Below are 18,187 nucleotides of genomic sequence, written 5' to 3' on the forward strand. Positions count from 1 at the left end.
CCTCATTGCTGATGATCTTCCTGTGCAATATACAGTCAGAGGGGACTTCAGGGTGCATTGTCAGTTCATGACCATGGAAATGTTTTCTTTTCTTTTAACAAAATGTATATGTCACTTAATCAAGGCTACGCTTTATGTAAAACAGAGTGTAAAATATTTATCAAAAGAATACAGTTCAAAGCAGCAAATTTCAAACCAAGTTTATACAAAAGCCAACAAGCTTGTCCAGTGCTCAGCATGAACTGAGTGGACACAGGTCTGGCCCTCACCATGCAGGCGCACTGGGCAACTGTCTGAGGAAAACTCAGCAAGATTGCAGAAGGCATCTGGCAGGGGAGTATGGGCCAAGCCACCCTTATTTGTGTGAGAGCCCTCTTAGATGCCTAGGTAGTCCAGCCTGTTCTCTGGCCTTCCACTGCCCCTCCTCCCTCTCCCTGTGGCTTTATATCCTCCAGGTACTCCTTCTCTCCCATCAAGAAGATGAACGAGAGCTACCATGCCCCTTCTAGCACAAGTGGATCCTCCAGGCAAGGAGACCAAACACGGCCTCCTCAGGATTCATTGCCCTGTTGTTGCTTGGTGGTAGGGACTGGGGTCTACTTAGGGGCAAGGTACTGGCAAGTCCCTGTAGCCCATCACACCTACGCTGCTTAATACAGCAGCAGCAGCAGCAACAACATCAGCACCTTTCTTGAGCCATCCCTGAGTATGCGCCCTAGAACATGCCCCAAAACACTCTGCAATGCATAGGAGAGATGTGACAGTTTCACTGGTGCCTCAGCAGAAGGAGCAACATGAAAAGAGTTTTTCTGAAGGTGGAACAGGTGGAAAAACTGGGCTGCAGAGCAGGGGTGTGGGAGTCTGTGGCACTCCAGTCATTGTTGGGACTCCTTCAGCTCCAGCCAGTATGACCAATGGTTAGAGATGAGTATGAGAGTTGCCGTACAACAACATATGGAGGGCACCATGTTGACTCTAGGCCACTGCTCTATGGACATATATCATACAAGAAACTGGGAATTTTTCTGCAACAACATCATCATCTCTAACACATCATCCTGAAGGGAGGCCATTTTGGGCCTCAGGATTTGTCCATTGTGGCAGAACAGTTTTTCTACAGGAGCAGAATTTGTCAGAGTGGTGTTGAACTTGATAAAAAGCTTGGCGATGGCTGGGTATCTTTTCAGTTGCCTCAGCTCATGCGATGGATCATTGAGGAACTGTATCCCAATATTCCTTAATGCAGACTCAGCTGCCGCCACCCCCTGATCATCAAAGCCATAAAAATCGTCGGCAGCTTTCACTGCTGCGGCTTGACTGTCAGCCTTTGACGACAGAGTGTCACAGCGGAGCAGCTCCCGTAAGAAAAGCTCCTGGGCGATCTTCTTATCATCTTGACTTTGCAGCCAACGCAATTTAAAAAATGGATGTGATACAGAAGCAATGACTAGTGGCTTTGTCTTTTGACTACTTACGGCTGTGTCAAAGGTCAGCATGTGCCCAAACTGCTCCTGAAGCTCCCCTTTCAGTGCATCTGCCAGGCAAGAAGTGTATTTTGGAGAGACCGACTCAAGTCGGCTGTTTAACACAAGCACCATGGGCAGGACAGCACCGCAGAAAGACTCAATGGCCTCTTCTGTCTGAAGTTTGTCAAGTGCTGTAGCAATCGGAGACATCACCTCCAACCACTCCCCTAAGAACTCCAGCTCCAGGTTGGTAAATTTTGGAAGCTGGAGGCAGGCCATGATGAGATTCACCGTGCCACGCATGTCGTATATGCGGCAAAAGCTGTCAAACTCAGAATTCCATATGGAGGTCGGTTTGGGAAGAGACTTTCCAAGGGCGTAATTAACAAGCTCTGCATTTTTCAGGCTATCTTGGGAAACATTCCTTAAAGCACAACATTTGCTTGCCACGCTTTGGAAAAGGTGCCTGTATGGAGGGTTGGTGGCCAGTGCTCTGGAAGCAGCTGTCGCAGCCACAAAGCTGAGTGTGCAGGAAAAGCAGGCCACGCGGGGTGGCAAGTAGAAGAGGTCAGAAGAATCAACAGTGTCACTTGACAAGGCTTCATAAATGCGCACGTTGACACAGGCATCAGCATCCGGGGGGTCCACTTGCTTCTCCACATCATTCCCCTCTTGCTGGTCCAAGCTGTCCTCCAGCTGCTCTTTGGGTCCAGAGAACAGCTGAAAGGTTTTCTGGAAATGGTTCCCATTGTCCGTGACAACGTGTGTTATTTTTGTGGAGTCCAAATCATACTGCGAATGGATCTCAGTCAGCACAGAAGCAAGCTTGCTGTATGAACATGGCCCAGGAAAGCGTCGGAAGCTCAAGGCAGCAGATTCTCTTGCCAAGTTAGCTGAATTGATCCAGTGGCATGTGACACCCACATAACTTTGCCCCTGATGCATCCACACATCTGCAGTTGTACAAACATAAGAAATTGAGTCCAATTTCCTTTTAATTTTTTCAAGAACCAAGGCATACTGTCTTGCAAGGTTGTTCCGTAAGGTTTCTGTAGAAGTGACTGTAGCACTGGGAATAATCCCTTTAATCAAAGTGTGGAAGCCACTTCCGTCAGCAATCGACAAGGGAAGCATATCAGTGATGAGAAAATTGAGAATTAGTTGATCCAGGTTTTCTTTGGATAAAGACTGATCACAGAGCTGATACTGTGAGTAAGGGTCCCAATGAGGCTCACTGTATTTTGGAATTTTCTCAGAAACTTTTAACATGCCACTACCAATTTGTTTGCAATGGGTATTTTTCCTTTTGTGCATCAGCTTCAGATATTTTTCTCCATGGATTCTCTACAACAGAGGAGAACTATTTCAGTCAGTGCTATAGGATATAGAAATTATTATGGGAATCATACAGAAATATATAAATACTTGTCACATGCAAAAGTACTGACAGACCTGATGAATTGCTCAGTGGCCTGTGGAGTCAGGATCTCACAGATATTGGGAGGAATTCAACATAGCACTAAGGAGATTGCTTCATCAGCACAAACATTTCTGCTTGCTTGATGGAATCAACTCCCCTCTCCTCCCACCACACCCCATGTGCTGTTCTGGGGATTCTCCCAATCCCAACCTAAGCCAATGGGGGTTGCAGTGGGGAGGAAAGTCCCATTGCACTAGCAGAAGTCCTTATGTGGATGTCCACTCACTAGCTGAATCCAGCCCCTTTATTTTTACAGTGGTACCTCGGGTTACAGGCGCTTCAGGTTACAGACTCCGCTAACCCAGAAATAGTGCTTCAGGTAAGAACTTTGCTTCAGGATGAGAACAGAAATTGTGCTCCGGTGGCACAGCGGCAGCAGGAGGCCCCTTTAGCTAAAGTGGTGCTTCAGGTTAAGAAGAGTTTCAGGTTAAGAATGGACCTCCGGAACGAATTAAGTACTTAACCTGAGGTACCACTGTATTTTAAAATATCCAGTCTCCATAACCTTACAGAGAAATTTGCAAGGATGCTGCCAAATTGCTAAACAGAAAAAAGCGAAGAAGCAAAAGGATCCACTAACTTTGCTAAAAATTAATTGTAAGTAAAAATAAATTCTTTTTATAATACATCTGATTTTAAGGTATTTTTTTTGCAAAGTCTCTTAGCTATGACAACCGATTAGAATCAACATATTCAGAGGCAGTATATCTCTGAATACCAAATGCTGGGCATAAAAAATTGGGGGTGGGTACTTTCCCACTCATCTTATGCCCTTTCCTGAAGCATCTGACAGGCCTTCCCAAACAGAATGATGGTTTCCTATGGACCTTTGGCTGGAGCCACTAAAACATGTGATGACGGGACCGGTGATCCTCCAGAGGACGTCGGACTCCCATCACTCTAAGGCATCACGGCCAGTGGTCAGGGATGATGGGAGCTGTGGTTCAACAACACTTGGAGGTCCACAGCTTCCCTGCAAGATTCTTCTTATGTTCTAAGCATCTCCAATTTCATGATTATTATTTTAAAGTAAGATCATCCTAAAGCAGGGGTCTGCAACCCGCAGCTCCGGAGCCGCATGTGGCTCTTTTACACCTTTGCCGCGGCTCCGGGGCGGATACTAGCGAGGGGAGGAGGCGCATTGTGCGCCCCGACACTCCCCACTGTGGCGGGCGCTGTACTGGCTGTGATGTCGCATGGGGGCGGTGCGTGCGTTAGTCATGCACCGTCCTGACATCACCTTCCCGGTTTTGCGGCTCCCAGTTGTTTTTTTCTTCGGAAACGGGTCCAAGTGGCTCTTTTTTGTCTTAAAGGTTGCAGACCCCTGTCCTAAAGGCAATAAATTTATCTGCTGTAGTTTGGCATTTGATGTGTATGAAAATATGCACTGAAAATATTTTAATGTGGTTCTCCAACGTGATGTGCTATCTCTTCTTCAGTCCAAGACTAGGATCCTTGAGGACTGGAGAGGTCAACCACAATTTGTGGAATCAGGTGATGCAAGAGTCCAGACTCCACTCCTTGCAATGCAGAGTAGTCTTTGTTTAGCTTGGGGGCAGGGAAGTTGTGGCTCTCCAGATCTTGCTGGATTACAGCTCCCACCATGCTTGACCACTCACTGGTCATGTTGGCTTGGGGATGATGAAAGTAGTCCAACACCACCTGGAGAGCCACATCCCTGTTCCAGCCCTAAGGGTAGAGATCAGCAACTGCAGGAGGGCCATGGCCTGAATCTGATCTATTGAGGACGACCAAGGTTGCTTGAACGTGCGCATTCGAACCAGGCGACATCGAGGTCCGAAACAAGATGCTGCCGCGCGCGTGGGGGGCTAATAACGGCAAAGCGCTCCTGAGCATAATAAGCGGCCCTGAAGCGCACGGAGCACCTGAGCCGCCATCCCTTTTGCACGACTGCACGGGGAGTTTGCATGCCGGTCGTGCCCAACGGGGGCTCCCGGGTCGCTAATCTTAAACCTATCTGCAAATCGGGCTGGCTCACGTGCGAATGCGTAGTAGCCCTTTGCTGCCATTCTGTACCTGCACGTGCTTGGTGAAATTGGAAGGCGCCTTGTGCTGCCCTCGGATGGTCTTCCTCTTGTGCCTGCACAGGCTGCAAACTGCCTGGATGAAGTTCCCGTCGTCTTCCACGACCTCGGAGAAGTACGTCCTCACGACGATGGGCAGCGCTTTGCTCTCGGGTTCCGCCGCTGCAGAAGAAGACATGCCGGCGGCTCCCGAGGTCGTGCACGGCTCCGGGACTGATGAATGGGAATCGGGGCACGGGGAAGCCTTCAGCGGCCAGTTGGAGAGGGCTTCTAGCCCCGCGAGGGCATGCGCCAACCCTAATGCGGCTGCTGGGAAATGTAGTCCTTTGCCAAACGTTTCACGCCGGTGCGTTTGTTTTTCACCTTCACAATAAGAAAGAACCATTCTTTGCTTTAGGACTGGCTGCCATTTGGATGCTCACGAGCTACATCCAGTCACGCTTTCGGCTTCAACGCATTTCCACAGGGAAAAGGATTTGCACGTGGCGAGATGAGATTCAGTTATAAATCGCCATCATCACTTTTTATTTGCACATCACCTTTCTGTGTTGCTATACACAAGGGGCTTTACAAGCTGAAGAAGCAACAACATATACAGTACCGCAAAGGTCGCACATCTTATAACAATCCGATCCGATACAAGTAAGTGAAAGTTATGACTTGAAATGAACAAAGGTTGCAATTCTATGCACGCATTTGTGGGAGTAGCTCAGTAGGACTTCTTTGAAAACGTGCACCAGGATCGGGCCGCGAGTCTCCTGAAACAAAGCAAGTCCCTTTGAGTAAAATGTATAGGATCGCGCCGTTAAAGGGCGCCAAATATAGGGGCATTGCACGTGGAATATTGTGTTTGCTCCCATTTAAAATATATGTGCATCACGCAGAGAGAGATAAGGAATACAATATGCTTATATGAAAGGGGGGCAACATGTTTTAAGCGAGCTCAGCATGCTCTTTTTTAACCCATAAGGAAGTTTCTAATCTAAGAACAAAATCCTTTCCTGTCTGTTTCTGTTTGTCTTTCAAAATGCCGGAGTTCTCCGCTCGTATCATAAAACAAGGCGGGAGGAGGTTCATTATTCGTGACTATGCCTCACTAAATTAAAGGAGGATATTTCCCACTTTTAACTCGCAAGGCGAGGCGAATAGGGATTCCACCATAGAGATGCCACGGGGTAGAGCGACACTGCTGCCCAATGGGCCGCCTTCAACATTTAGCGGAAGCTCCGATCGTGCGCGTCACTCTGAAGCACCATCCGGTTCCGAGGCCTTGCCGGAAAGCGCGCGCGCCACTCGAGTAGCCTTTTGCGACAGTTCACGACCGCTAGGTGTCCGAGAACGCTTTACGGCCCTCTGTTTCTGATTACGCCTCTCTGATTAAAATAAAAATAAATAAATAATTAAAAATATTTACGTGGGAAGAGAGTTTGCAAAACTGGGGCGCTTTGGGGCCGAGCTGCTTCTTTCTCGCCGCGACAAGAAAGAAGAGGAGTTTGAAGGCAGCTAGCAGGAGCAGGAGCAGGAGGTGAGTGGGGTGCAATGGGGAGAAGCGGGGAGGAGGCGCCGCTTGCCTCCCGCTTCATCTCCCTCTGGCACCCGCCTCCCCCGGCGCCGAGGTGGGGAAGCTGCCCCTGCTGGGTTTCTGGGCCTTGCGGAAACCGGGCGGCAGAGGCTGCTTGGTAGAGACGGGCGAGGGAAGGGGGCTCGCAGACCCCCAGGCAGAGAGAGAGAGAGAGGCGCCATGGCAAAGGTCGGAAAGGGGCGCGCCGACCCTCCCTCTTCTCCAGGGGCGCCCCTGACTGAGAGAAGCCGATTTCTTGGTCGACTTTAGGGAAAATATTTAAGAATGAATAATGAGGTATAAGTATTGATGTTGAAGTTTGGATAAGTCAAAACTGGTTTTTAAAATGGTCTAAATTAAATGAAAATAAGGTTTGCAAAATAAATTGAGGAAATGGAAGAAAGAAGAAAAGTAAAATAACAACATGTTAGAATAAATTATTAAGTTAAAGTGGAGAAATAAGCTAAGGACTTGCTGAGCTGATAATTTAAATTGGAATACAAGAAGGGGAGGTGTGAGGAGGTCTGAGAAACAAGTTAAAAGAAAATAAGTAATTGAAATTTCATGTGTTTTTAATTGTTTTGTATTTTTGTTATTTTTTTGTCTATTTTTGTTTTTGTGTGGTTTTTGAAAATGCTAATAAATATTCATTAAAAAAAAAAGAGAGAGAAGCCGATTTCATCCCGGAACGTCCCTTAGGAATGTTCCCTTAGGACGGGGGTGCCCAAAGTTTTTTCAAAGTGGGGCAGATTTGATGAAGTGAACATGCGTAAGGGCCGACCAAAGTTGTTTTTAAGATTGAAGTTGTTGAGCTTTTTTCGGATTAAACCGACCGGCAGGATTAGGTCCCCAAAATGGACTCTGGACATGCTGCCTTAGGATGTCCCTCTTTCCATGGGAGAGATGTGGGAGGGTATTGGGGCGCAGGTGGGGAGCGGTGGGCTTGGGAATGGAGATCACCTGCTGGCTGTCTGCCTGCTTGCTGCAAGAAAAGGAGGTGAAGGCTGGTAGAAAGGAAGAGGAGGACTGAGGGATTTGGTGCATCTTTCCTTACACCTCTGTATGTGCACATGGGAAGATTCAGCTCACAAAAGAAATTACCCAGATTTCTAGAATTCTGATGTGTTTTTAGTTTATTCCTGGTTTTTATTTTTTGAATGTTTTATTTTCTTAAAAAAAAATTAGTTTTATTGTACTGCCCTTTTTGTAAACCACTTCAAGGTTTTTCTACAATCAAGAAGTGAAATGAATAAATATGAACAAAAGTGCAATAAATATCTACCTAAAACATTTGAGAGCCACTTCTTGAGTTTGTGTTGCTCAGATTGCTCCTCTGATTAGAGGACCAGTTTAAAAAAGAATGGGTGCATCAGGGATGACGGGTGGAAAGAAGGCATTTCCTCAAAATACTTCTCAAAATTACCACTTCTCTCCAAGCTTTCATTCACAGTATATTTGTATTTAATGTGTATAGTAAAATCCCTGCACCACTAACTAGTGATCTTTGTCACCCTTTCACACCCCTACCTCAAAACTAATTTTTCTAGATCTGTGGTAAATCACAACAGAGGTGCTTTAGTAATCGTTTTTGCTGGGTGTGGACTTGCAACAGCAGTTTCTCAATTTCTATAGGGTTGGCCCACGTAACTTCAATTACAACCTCTCTGTTTCTCATCACTGCAATGTTCTGCTTAATCCTGTTGTTTAGCCTCCTCACCTTTTTCTTTTTTTAAATGTGGTGACAGCCCTCAGGCAGAGGTGAGATGGCAGGATGTGGTGGCTCCACCTGCAAGTTGCAACACAACCTTCTTGGCAGGGGAGAGGACTACATACCAAGAGCCGTAGGCAAATGTGATAGGTTGCAAAGCAATCTGCTGTTCTCTTTGGCAGGGACAGCTGACACTCTTACCTCAAGACTTGCCAGGGATGGGAAGATGCCCCTTGAGGTGAAATGGCCCTTTCCCCGGGCCCCGCATCTGCCCTGGACCTTGGCCAGCAGGGTGGTCATGGGCTTGGTGGGCACCTACAGCTGCTTCTGGACCAGTGAGTACCTGTAACTTCTGCCCCTACACAGCTAGTGTCACAAAAGGGACAAAAAGAGTTCATGGCAGGGTGTGCAGAAATGCTTGACGGCATTGCCATTCAGGCTCCCTGGAAGACTGCAGCAGTACAAGAGACTCATGCTGTTCCTGGAGCTCAGGAAGACACGTGGAGATTCCTTAGAATCTTAATATGTAGAAGTGGAAGGGATCCTGAGGTTTTGACTCACTTCTGCTGGGCAGGGAAATGGAGACTGAGCTCTTGGGGTCAGAACTAGATTAGTGACAGGGGTGGGCATAGGGTGGGGGTGGGGAACCTATTTCTACCTGAAGGACAAATTGTCTCTTGGGCAAACTTCTGGGAGCCATATGCCAGTGGTGGGTGGAGCCAGAAGCAGAAGTGGGTGGAACAAGAGAAAGGACTCTTGCCTTTGGGTAATAGGTTACGTTTCACCTGAGCAGAAACCAGAGGCTTCTATACAAGGCAAGAGACAAAATCTCTCAGGAGAGCCAGAGTGGTATAGTGGTTAAGAGCAGTGGACTCGTAATCTGGTGAACCGGGTTCAATTCCCCGCTCCTCCACATACAGCTGCTGGGTGACCTTGGGCTAGTCACACTTCTCTGAAGTCTCTCAGCCTCACTCACCTCACAGAGTGTTTGTTGTGGGGGAGGAAGGGAAAAGGAGCTTGTTAGCCGCTTTGAGACTCCTTAGGGTAGTGAGAAAGCGGGATATCAAATCCAAACTCCTCTTCCTCCAGGGTGAAAAGCAGGTCTAGGAAGTGGTGCAGCCAGAGGAGAGTTTTGAAGCCAGGTAGGGAGACCTGGAAGGCCACAATCTGGCCCTGGACTTGTTATGGGAGAAGAGAGAGGACCTGGTGCATATGCAAAGCCAGTGACGGAGCTGTCCGTGTGCTCCATTGGTTTACATATTTTGGCCTCTCCCTCTGCTTTATAGCCACTCAGTCTTGCCTGAGGGCTACCAGAACCCAGGCCTTTTATAAAGCTAGGTCTTCTGTTTCCCCCATTTCTCCCCATCCCATGCCCCTAATGAGAGCTGTCGTAGCTCATCTCTGCCAAGAGCTTGCTAGGTATCTTTAGGCAACCCATCCGCTGCTAGCACTCTGGCAATGGTGGATGTAACAATATTGGCCTTGCAAGGTTGTTTCAAGGTTGTTGCAGCAAAACAATGTGTGCATCTCAGTGGGGCAGCTTGCACTCTGAGTGCAGAGTGTCCCACATTCAATCTTTGGCATCTCCAGGCATGTCTGGGAAAGACCCCTGAACCCAGGAACCAGACAGTTCTGCTGCCTGCCTGTGTAGCCAAGACCAAGGCAGCTTCCTATGTGAACTGTGTGTAATGCTTTGACTGGACTTAACCATCCTGGGGTCCTTTACCTTTACATTTACCTAATGCTTTGCTCAAAACTGCCATATGACTGCTAAATATGGAAAGCCACAAATTATTGCGGCTATCCATTGTTATTAATGGTTAGATAGATCACTGGGAACCTAGACAGAGCGATCTATCTTGCTCCAGTCTGAATTTGAGCCTAGGAACTCCTCAGCCTTTCCTTCTACACTCTCTTTGTACCTTTGCTGTCACTGAGCTGTCTTTTTGCTCTCCCACTTTCAGGGTATATGAACCAGGTGAATGTCCATAACAAAGAAGTACTGTATGAGCTTATTGAGAAGCGCCAGAAAGGCATCCCTCTTTTGACGGTCTGCAACCACCAGTCCTGCATGGATGATCCACATCTGTGGGGTAGGGTACTAGAAGGGAAGTGCTGCCACCTGGTGGATGGGAAGGGGAAGGTATTGCTTTTTTCTTCTGTTTGAGAGACCAGGCCAATCGCCTTCCTGAGGTCTGGAGCACAGTGGGCAAGAATGAGTGCTCCCCCCTTAGGACCTTCATGAAGGAGGCTTAACTTGTCTATCTTAAGGATGAACCCCAAGCCTGACCCCCTGTGCGTGCATTAGCTGTGGTAGATTTAATTTGGATTGTTCCCTGTATTAATGTAGTTGTGCCTCCCCCAGGGATCCTGAAATTACGGCACGTCTGGAACTTGCAGAAAATGCGCTGGTAAGTATTGGGAAAGGTGAGGAAGGAATGAGCTGAGATCTACAGGGATTGGGCAGTATACAAATTGAATAAATAAAACTAAAAGCTCCTGGGTGTTTGTGGGGCTGCCCATCATATTCAGTTTGAGCTCCCAAGGTTTTGGAGAGCCCAGATGAAAACTTGGCTGAGCATGTTGTGACATGGTTTTAACAGTCTCTGTGCTCTCCCAGGACCCCCACAGCTGCAGACATCTGCTTCACCAAGGAGCTGCATTCCCGTTTCTTCAGCCTTGGGCGATGTGTACCTGTCTGTCGTGGTAAGCAGATGGTTTGCTTAATAGACATGGGGCTGGTAAGCAGCTCTTGGGTTATAAATGGGGTGGTTGCCCAGACAAGGCTTGGGCCATGGACAGCTGTACCAAATCCAGGCCTGAGAAGTAATTCACGTACTCAGTTTGAAGCCTTGTGCCTCCATTTCTCCCAGCCTCTAATTTTCCAGCTGACATGTGTAAAATGGGAATAATAGTGGCTTACCAACAAGGATGCTGGGAAGAAAGAGATTTTTAATTGCTTTGCAAATGAAAAGGGTTCTAAGTAAGCATCACTCTTAAAGGCAAAAATCTGTTTTCTTTTCAATGCTTATGATTGGTCTAGGCATGGTGAGAGAATGTTCTGGTTAGGGCTGCATGAGCCATCCGTGTGGGATTGAACTGCCATTAATCTGTTCATTCTTCCTGCAGGAGATGGAGTCTATCAGAAAGGCATGGACTACATTCTTGAGAAGCTCAACCATGGAGACTGGGTTCACGTGTTCCCAGAAGGTAGGTAGCAATGCTTGGAAGTGGTTCTGTGAGCATACTGGGGCTGAGGGTGGCAGAGAGATATAGGTGTGGTGGTAGTATTGTTTGCTTCAGAGGCTAACCTACACTGCCCACCAATTGCCCTAACTGTTCTCCATCTTCCTCTTCCAGGCAAAGTAAACATGACTCAGGAATTCATGCGCTTCAAATGGGGTAGGTATTTTTTAGTAGGAGAGGAGCATTCTGGGACCATTTCATCCTCTCTAACTCCCCTTCCTCTTATTTCTTCCAGGCATTGGGCGTCTTCTGGCTGAATGCCGCCTTCACCCCATTATACTGCCACTCTGGCATGTAGGTGAGACCTGAATCAGGAGAGGGACGAGGTCTGATGTTAGGCAGGTGGCGATGGCATAGGTAGAAGATATAAGGGTTCTCAGATTTCTGGTGGAATAGGACACTTGTCTTCCTTTAAGATCTGTGCAGAAAGGTTGATTTTGGCAGGGACCAGATTTCCCACCCAAGGGTGCTTCCAAAGGCAATGCCCAAAGTGTGCACAAGGAAGGCTGGCAGAATGTGACACAAACTAACTCTCCATCTTACTTTCCAAACCAACATTTTGTATTTCAGAAGTAGTTTAGTGAGAATATTGAGATTCAGGATGCGGGAATGGGTTTTGAAAAACCAGCATGGCCTTTTCTTCTCACTTGATGCTGGAGGGTACCCTGGAACAAGTAACTCCTCCCTTCTACTTCCAGAGGTAGCTCTATTTAAACCTTGTTCTCTGAAGTGGGAGGAGCCTCTCCCAATTTTCTGCTCTGCCGCTGCTGAGTGAGCCGGGGCTCCACACACAACTCCAACATTTATCTAGCACATGATTTTTATTTTTTTATCTTTGGTAAAATCTTACAAACATAAAAACTGTTAAAGCCAGGTATTTTTTAAAAAAATCAAAATAGAATAGAATACATGTCAATTTCTACTTTGTCTGGATAGGCTATATATCTAACCTACTTGCATAATCCACATGGAATGCTATGAATTTAGTAGTGGAGGCTCTTTTCAGCTCCTGCTAAAATGATCCCTTCTGTACAGCTATTAAATACGCAGGAATCCTATTCCATTTTGTCATTTTTTATATATATGGCTTATGATGGGGCTGGGATCAAAACTAACAATTTGTGTTGTTGTTTCCCCTGCTCCATCTCCCTAGGAATGAACGATGTACTCCCCAATGCACCCCCATACGTGCCCCGTGCTGGGCAGGTGAGTGTTGGAGATGGGAAGAGGCGCTCCTAGCATTGCAGACGGGAGTGGCAGGGGATTCTAAGTCACCAGCAAGTTGAGGACTTGTGCAAGTGAAGCCATTTGCCTCCCTTGTTACCGGTTTGCTCATGCTTCCTTTTCTTCTTGTTACAGAAGATCACCGTGCTAATTGGGAAGCCATTCAGTGCCCGTCCGCTGCTGGAGCACCTGCGGGCAGAGAACAAATCAGCGGTGAGTGCAAAGTAGGGAAGAAATAGGATGGCGGATCATTAAGGGCTTGACATTACTGCACTGATGGGTGCAGAGCTGGATTCATCCTAAAGGTTCATTCTCATAGAGTTGGGCACTGGTAAAACGGGGGGCATTGCAGGGATGAGCAGTTACAGATTTCCCCCCAATGAGGGAAGACTGTGTGCCAAGCCTGCTTCTTATGTTCGCCTTTCATAAGAACATAAAAGAGCCCAGTGGCCCATCTAGGGCACCAGTCTATTCTCACAGTGGGTGGCCAGATGCCATGAGTGCAACAGGACTCTGCCCACCTGCCATTCACAGCAACTGGTATTCAGAGCCATAATACCCCTGGCAGTGGAGGCAAAACACAGCCATTGTGGCTGTCATATAATTCCCTGAAACATGGGACTATTCCCTTTTATAATACAATTGGAAACCAACAGCCATCTTTCTAGGAGAACGATGATGGGAATAAGTAAGACTGATCTGCTAAGAGAAGCAGAAGTATTTATCAGCTGTTGAAGGTATGATGAGTTCAGGCTGGCATTGATGGGAATGGGAGGGACTGGGGGTGGGGCTCAAGCTACCTGGCTGATTTATAAATTGGTCCACCTTAGGTGCATGATTATTTTATCATTTATGTGTCTTTGAGATCCCAAATGATGGCTTAGGTTGGGCCCCAGGCTTGTGCATTTGTTTGAACTGGAGGTGGGGAATAGTTCTTGGGATACACCTGCTCTTGGTGTACCCATCCGCACATAGGCGGAGAGCTGGCATGTGTTGCATGGACTTGCTGACTACGGCTCCTTGTGCTTGCAGATGGAGATGCGGAAAGCATTGACTGATTTCATTCAGGAGGAGATCCAGGCACTGAAGGACCAGGCCGAGAGGCTGCATCAGACTTTCAAGCTTCAGGGCTAGCGATGTGAACGGGATGAGCATCACAAGCTCTTCCTCCAAAGCATGGATTGTGCAGTCCTGTGCGACACGATGCATGGACTACCTCTGACGTTCCCACTTCGCCACCTGTTGCCCATGCCACGCCACAAGTGGACTGGCATTGCATGTAGAGAGATGAAGGCTCTCTGCGTACCTCATGGAGCCCCACCACCACCTGTGTGTCTCACGCTCTGTTGTGCTTCCTCCCAAAGGGAGGGGAGAAACACAGAAAGACTATTGACTGTGGAGTTCCCTGTGACCAGAAGCAGAGGTGCTGGAAGGAGCTTGGGCCCAGACTGGCAGCTGTGGGTGATGGATGTACAGGACCAAGGGGAGGAGCTAGGGAGGGGACGGTATAGCAGGCTCCGCCCCTCCTTGCAGTGACCCCTTTTTGCACCAGCCTGCATTGCTTAGTGGGGGCTGGAAAGGATCGGTGATTGATTCCGTCAGTTCTCTCCTTTTTTGTAGAATATTGGCCCCAATGTGGATTTTATACTTGGCAATTTTCCAGTAAATGATTTTAAACCCTGCTGCAGCCTGTGCTGAGTTCTTCTGGTGGCTGGGAGGAGGGTAGGACTGGCGATGGCTCTCTGCACATGCTGTTCTTTGTTCAGAAAGAGACACATGCAAAGGATGCCTCATCTGTTTATATCAGTTCGTCTCTATAGGAGCCTTTCCCAGCCAGGTGGCTGATGGGATTTGTGGTGTAAAACATTTAGAGGATGCCAGGCTGAGGAAGGGATGTGGGTGGTGCTGTGGTCTAAACCACAGAGCCTAGGGCTTGCTGATCAGAAGGTCGGCGGTTCGAATCCCCGCAACAGGGTGAGCTCCCGTTGCTTGGTCCCTGCTCCTGCCAACCTAGCAGTTCCAAAGCACGTCAAAGTGCAAGTAAGTAGGTGGGAAGGTAAACGGCGTTTCTGTGCGCTGCTCTGGTTCGCCAGAAGCAGCTTAGTCATGCTGGCCACATGACCCAGAAGCTGTCTGCGGACAAACGCCAGCTCCCTTGGCCTATAGAGCGAGATGTGCGCCGCAACCCCAGAGTCGTCCGCGACTGGACCTAACGGTCAGGGATACCTTTACCTTTTTAGGCTGAGGAAGGCTGTGGTTTACAGTGTCAAGGAAAATGTCTCCCTCCTGCTGACCAGAGGAGACATTGTGCTAGAAAGTTGTCAAGGTTTCTCTCTTCACTTGCATGCCTCTCTCTCTCTCTCTCTCTCTCTCTCTCTCTCTCTCTGGTGATTTAAGTGCCACACAGAACATACCCATTGCAATGTTACCTTGACTTATCACTTGACTTACCTTGACTTACCGCCAAGTGTGTCTGTGAGGGTGGTGGGACCGAGTGAAGGGCCTGCCCCGAAGATCTCAGAACCTAGGCAGGTTTGTATGAGGGAATACGGCCTTTCAGATAGTCTGGACTTCAAGGTGTATGGTGCTCGATAGGTCATAACCAGCCCTTTGAATTATAAGTGGAAACAGACCAGTAGGCAGTGGAGCTGTTCTATTATTGTTGTTATTATTTTATTGATTAAATTTGTATACTGCCCCTGATCCGAAGATTACAGTTCACAACATTAAAATACAGATGAAAACACAAAAAACATAATACAATAAAAGCGAAAGTAAACAAAAACAACAACCCCTAATAACCCCCCTCCCACAGACAGTTAAAGGCCGTAGGATGTTAATGAGCCAAAGGCTTGTTCGAAGAGATGTATTCACCTGGCACCTAAATAAATGTAATGAAGGTGCCAAGCGAGCCTCTCTGAGGAGAGTTTTCTAGCAAGGGAGCTGTGTTCTCCCTAGATAACCAGTTTGGTCAGTGTTACAGGAATTCTAAGGTCATATATATATATATATATATATGCTTTCGTAGATTTTCACGGGTACAGGAATGCAGGTTTTGGTGTCCTCGGGTGTCTTCCCGTGTAAAAGTTGGGGTGTCTAGGCGACGTTTCGACGAGGTCTCACTCGTCATCTTCAGGCTGGTGCTTTCGGCTTCTTGTTACTGGAACAGAGCAGGATCTCAGTGTTTGAGTTCCTATAAATACTGTTGAGGGGGTGTGGTGTATAGCCTCCAATGTTCTGGGCAGAGAGGAAGTTCCCAGGCTAGTGTGCCTTTTCTTCTTTTGTTCCTTAATTACTTGAGGGATATCTTGAGTGATTTCTTGAGTGATATCCTGAGTACCACTTAGGTGGGTCATTAGGTGTGGATTAGTTGCTAAAGTCTTTGTGTCTTGACCTCTTGAACTTTGTGAAGAGTTTTTCTGAGAAGATGGCTGTACTGCACTTAGTTGTGCTCTGGCTTGGCTTCGTGTATAGGGGCGAGCTGTGGTTTTGTGGCCTGTGTCAGCCAGATCTGTGTAGGGATTGCAGGGGGGTGCAGCATCCGGAGGTGCCACCATGGTTTGGCTACTGGATGGTGTCTGTAATTTATCTGTGGAGAGGGTCTGGGTTTGGATCTGGTGTGGTTGATTGGTGATAGCGTTCTGTGTGCCTCTGGATCTGGTGTCAGTTTTTGTGGGGAGGGCTAATTTCCAGATGTCTGGCAAGCGGGATGTGTCGTCACGCTTGTTCATGTTGTGAGGGTGTTTCTCTATCTCGATGGCTTCCATGATTATTCTCTTGTGGTGATGTTCCATGTTAAAGAGCAATTTGCACCCCCCTGCAATCCCTACACAGATCTGGCTGACACAGGCCACAAAACCACAGCTCGCCCCTATACACGAAGCCAAGCCAGAGCACAACTAAGTGCAGTACAGCCATCTTCTCAGAAAAACTCTTCACAAAGTTCAAGAGGTCAAGACACAAAGACTTTAGCAACTAATCCACACCTAATGACCCACCTAAGTGGTACTCAGGATATCACTCAAGAAATCACTCAAGATATCCCTCAAGTAATTAAGGAACAAAAGAAGAAAAGGCACACTAGCCTGGGAACTTCCTCTCTGCCCAGAACATTGGAGGCTATACACCACACCCCCTCAACAGTATTTATAGGAACTCAAACACTGAGATCCTGCTCTGTTCCAGTAACAAGAAGCCGAAAGCACCAGCCTGAAGATGACGAGTGAGACCTCGTCGAAACGTCGCCTAGACACCCCAACTTTTACACGGGAAGACACCCGAGGACACCAAAACCTGCATATATATATATATATATATTCATAAATGTACATGGCAAACACATAAGTATATAAACCACGTGTCTGAAATAGTACAGGAGAACAATCCTGAAGCCATTTTGACTGTCCCAAATTGACCTCAAATATTTCTCTGCAAGGAGGAAGGAAATGGGAAAAGCTTTCCAATTGTGTTTGGACTATAGGGGCTTACACCTCCCTGCAAAAACAGTCTGGCAAGTATCTCTTAAGCTGAGCAAACTATCAATATGCGTAACACAGGGGTAGGCAACCTAAGGCCCATGGTCCGGATGTGGCCCAATCACCTTCTCAATCCGACCTGGGAATCAGCGTGTTTTTACATGAGTAGAATGTGTCCTTTTATTTAAAATGCATCTCTGGGTTATTTGTGGGGCATAGGAATTTGTTCATCCCCCCCCCCAAATATAGTCTGGCCCACCACATGGTCTGAGGGACAGTGGACTAGCCCACGGCTGAAAAAGGTTGCTGACCCCTGTTCTATATCTCTCTACAGCTCTCTACAGAACTAAGTACTGTATTTACCATCTTAAAAGAATGGCCAGGCTACCCAGAAAAGGCAATCAGATAAGGCATTACAATGGTACCTCTGGATGCGAACGGGATCCGTTCCAGAGCCCCGTTTGCATCCTGAAGCGAACACAACCCGCGTGCACGGGTTGCGATTTGCCGCTTCCGCACATGCACGTGACGGTCATTTTGAGCGCCTGTGCATGCGCGAGCGGCAAAACCCGGAAGTAACGCGCTCTGTTACTTCTGGGTCGCTGCGGAGTGCAACCCGAAAATGCTTAACCCGAAGCTACTTCAACCTGAGGGATGACTACATGCATCACAGGAGGAATGTGTTGCTTTTCTCCTGTCTGCCAGGATACCTGATACAGTCATACCTTGGGTTGAAGTCACTTCAGGTTAAGCCGTTTTGGGTTGTGCTCCGTGGTGACCCGGAAGTAACGGAGTGCATTACTTCCGGGTTTCGCCGCTTGCGCATTCACTCAAAGTGACATCACGTGCATGTGCAGAAGCGGCGAATCATAACCTGCACACACGGGTTGCGTTTGCTTCAGGATGCGAACGGGGCTCCGGAACGGATCCCGTTCACATCCAAAGGTACTACTGTATGATGTTCTTTGGGGGGGGTCTTGAG

The 18,187-nt window shown here is 47.6% G+C and overlaps 2 protein-coding genes across 4 annotated transcripts in view; one reads left to right on the forward strand and one right to left on the reverse strand.

Annotated features, from left to right (window-relative positions):
• The window catches only part of LOC309359847 (uncharacterized protein), a gene marked incomplete at its 5' end in the record, with an annotated part of 13,446 nt that extends 8,070 nt beyond the window's left edge, over positions 1 to 5,376 (reverse strand). Inside the window, 2 exons of one of the 2 annotated variants that reach the window (XM_081894073.1) lie at positions 1,476 to 2,810; positions 4,984 to 5,376. In XM_081894073.1, coding sequence (XP_081750199.1) covers positions 1,476 to 2,810; positions 4,984 to 5,376 — 1,728 coding nt within the window. Of the gene's footprint in view, positions 1 to 131; positions 2,811 to 4,983 lie in introns of those variants that run through there. The other variant, XM_081894072.1, reaches the window with a different exon arrangement.
• A 133-nt stretch (positions 5,377 to 5,509) lies between these two features.
• Positions 5,510 to 14,412, forward strand: TAFAZZIN (tafazzin, phospholipid-lysophospholipid transacylase). 2 transcript variants are annotated; one of them, XM_081894783.1, is made up of 11 exons: positions 5,510 to 5,633; positions 8,443 to 8,595; positions 10,225 to 10,353; positions 10,626 to 10,671; positions 10,881 to 10,966; positions 11,390 to 11,470; positions 11,621 to 11,662; positions 11,742 to 11,804; positions 12,660 to 12,712; positions 12,866 to 12,943; positions 13,763 to 14,412. In XM_081894783.1, the coding sequence occupies exons 2-11, from the start codon at positions 8,487 to 8,489 to the stop codon at positions 13,862 to 13,864; spliced, it is 789 nt and encodes a 262-aa protein (XP_081750909.1). In that variant the 5' UTR covers positions 5,510 to 5,633; positions 8,443 to 8,486; the 3' UTR covers positions 13,865 to 14,412. The 2 variants fall into 2 exon arrangements, with proteins under 2 accessions (XP_081750909.1, XP_081750908.1); XM_081894782.1 differs by lacking the exon at positions 5,510 to 5,633 and adding an exon at positions 6,311 to 6,502 and having other exon boundaries at positions 8,441 to 8,595.
• The last annotated feature ends 3,775 nt before the right edge of the window (positions 14,413 to 18,187 follow it).

This window comes from Podarcis melisellensis, assembly GCF_964234715.1.
Source record: "Podarcis melisellensis genome assembly, chromosome: 17".
Classification (NCBI taxonomy): domain Eukaryota; kingdom Metazoa; phylum Chordata; class Lepidosauria; order Squamata; family Lacertidae; genus Podarcis; species Podarcis melisellensis.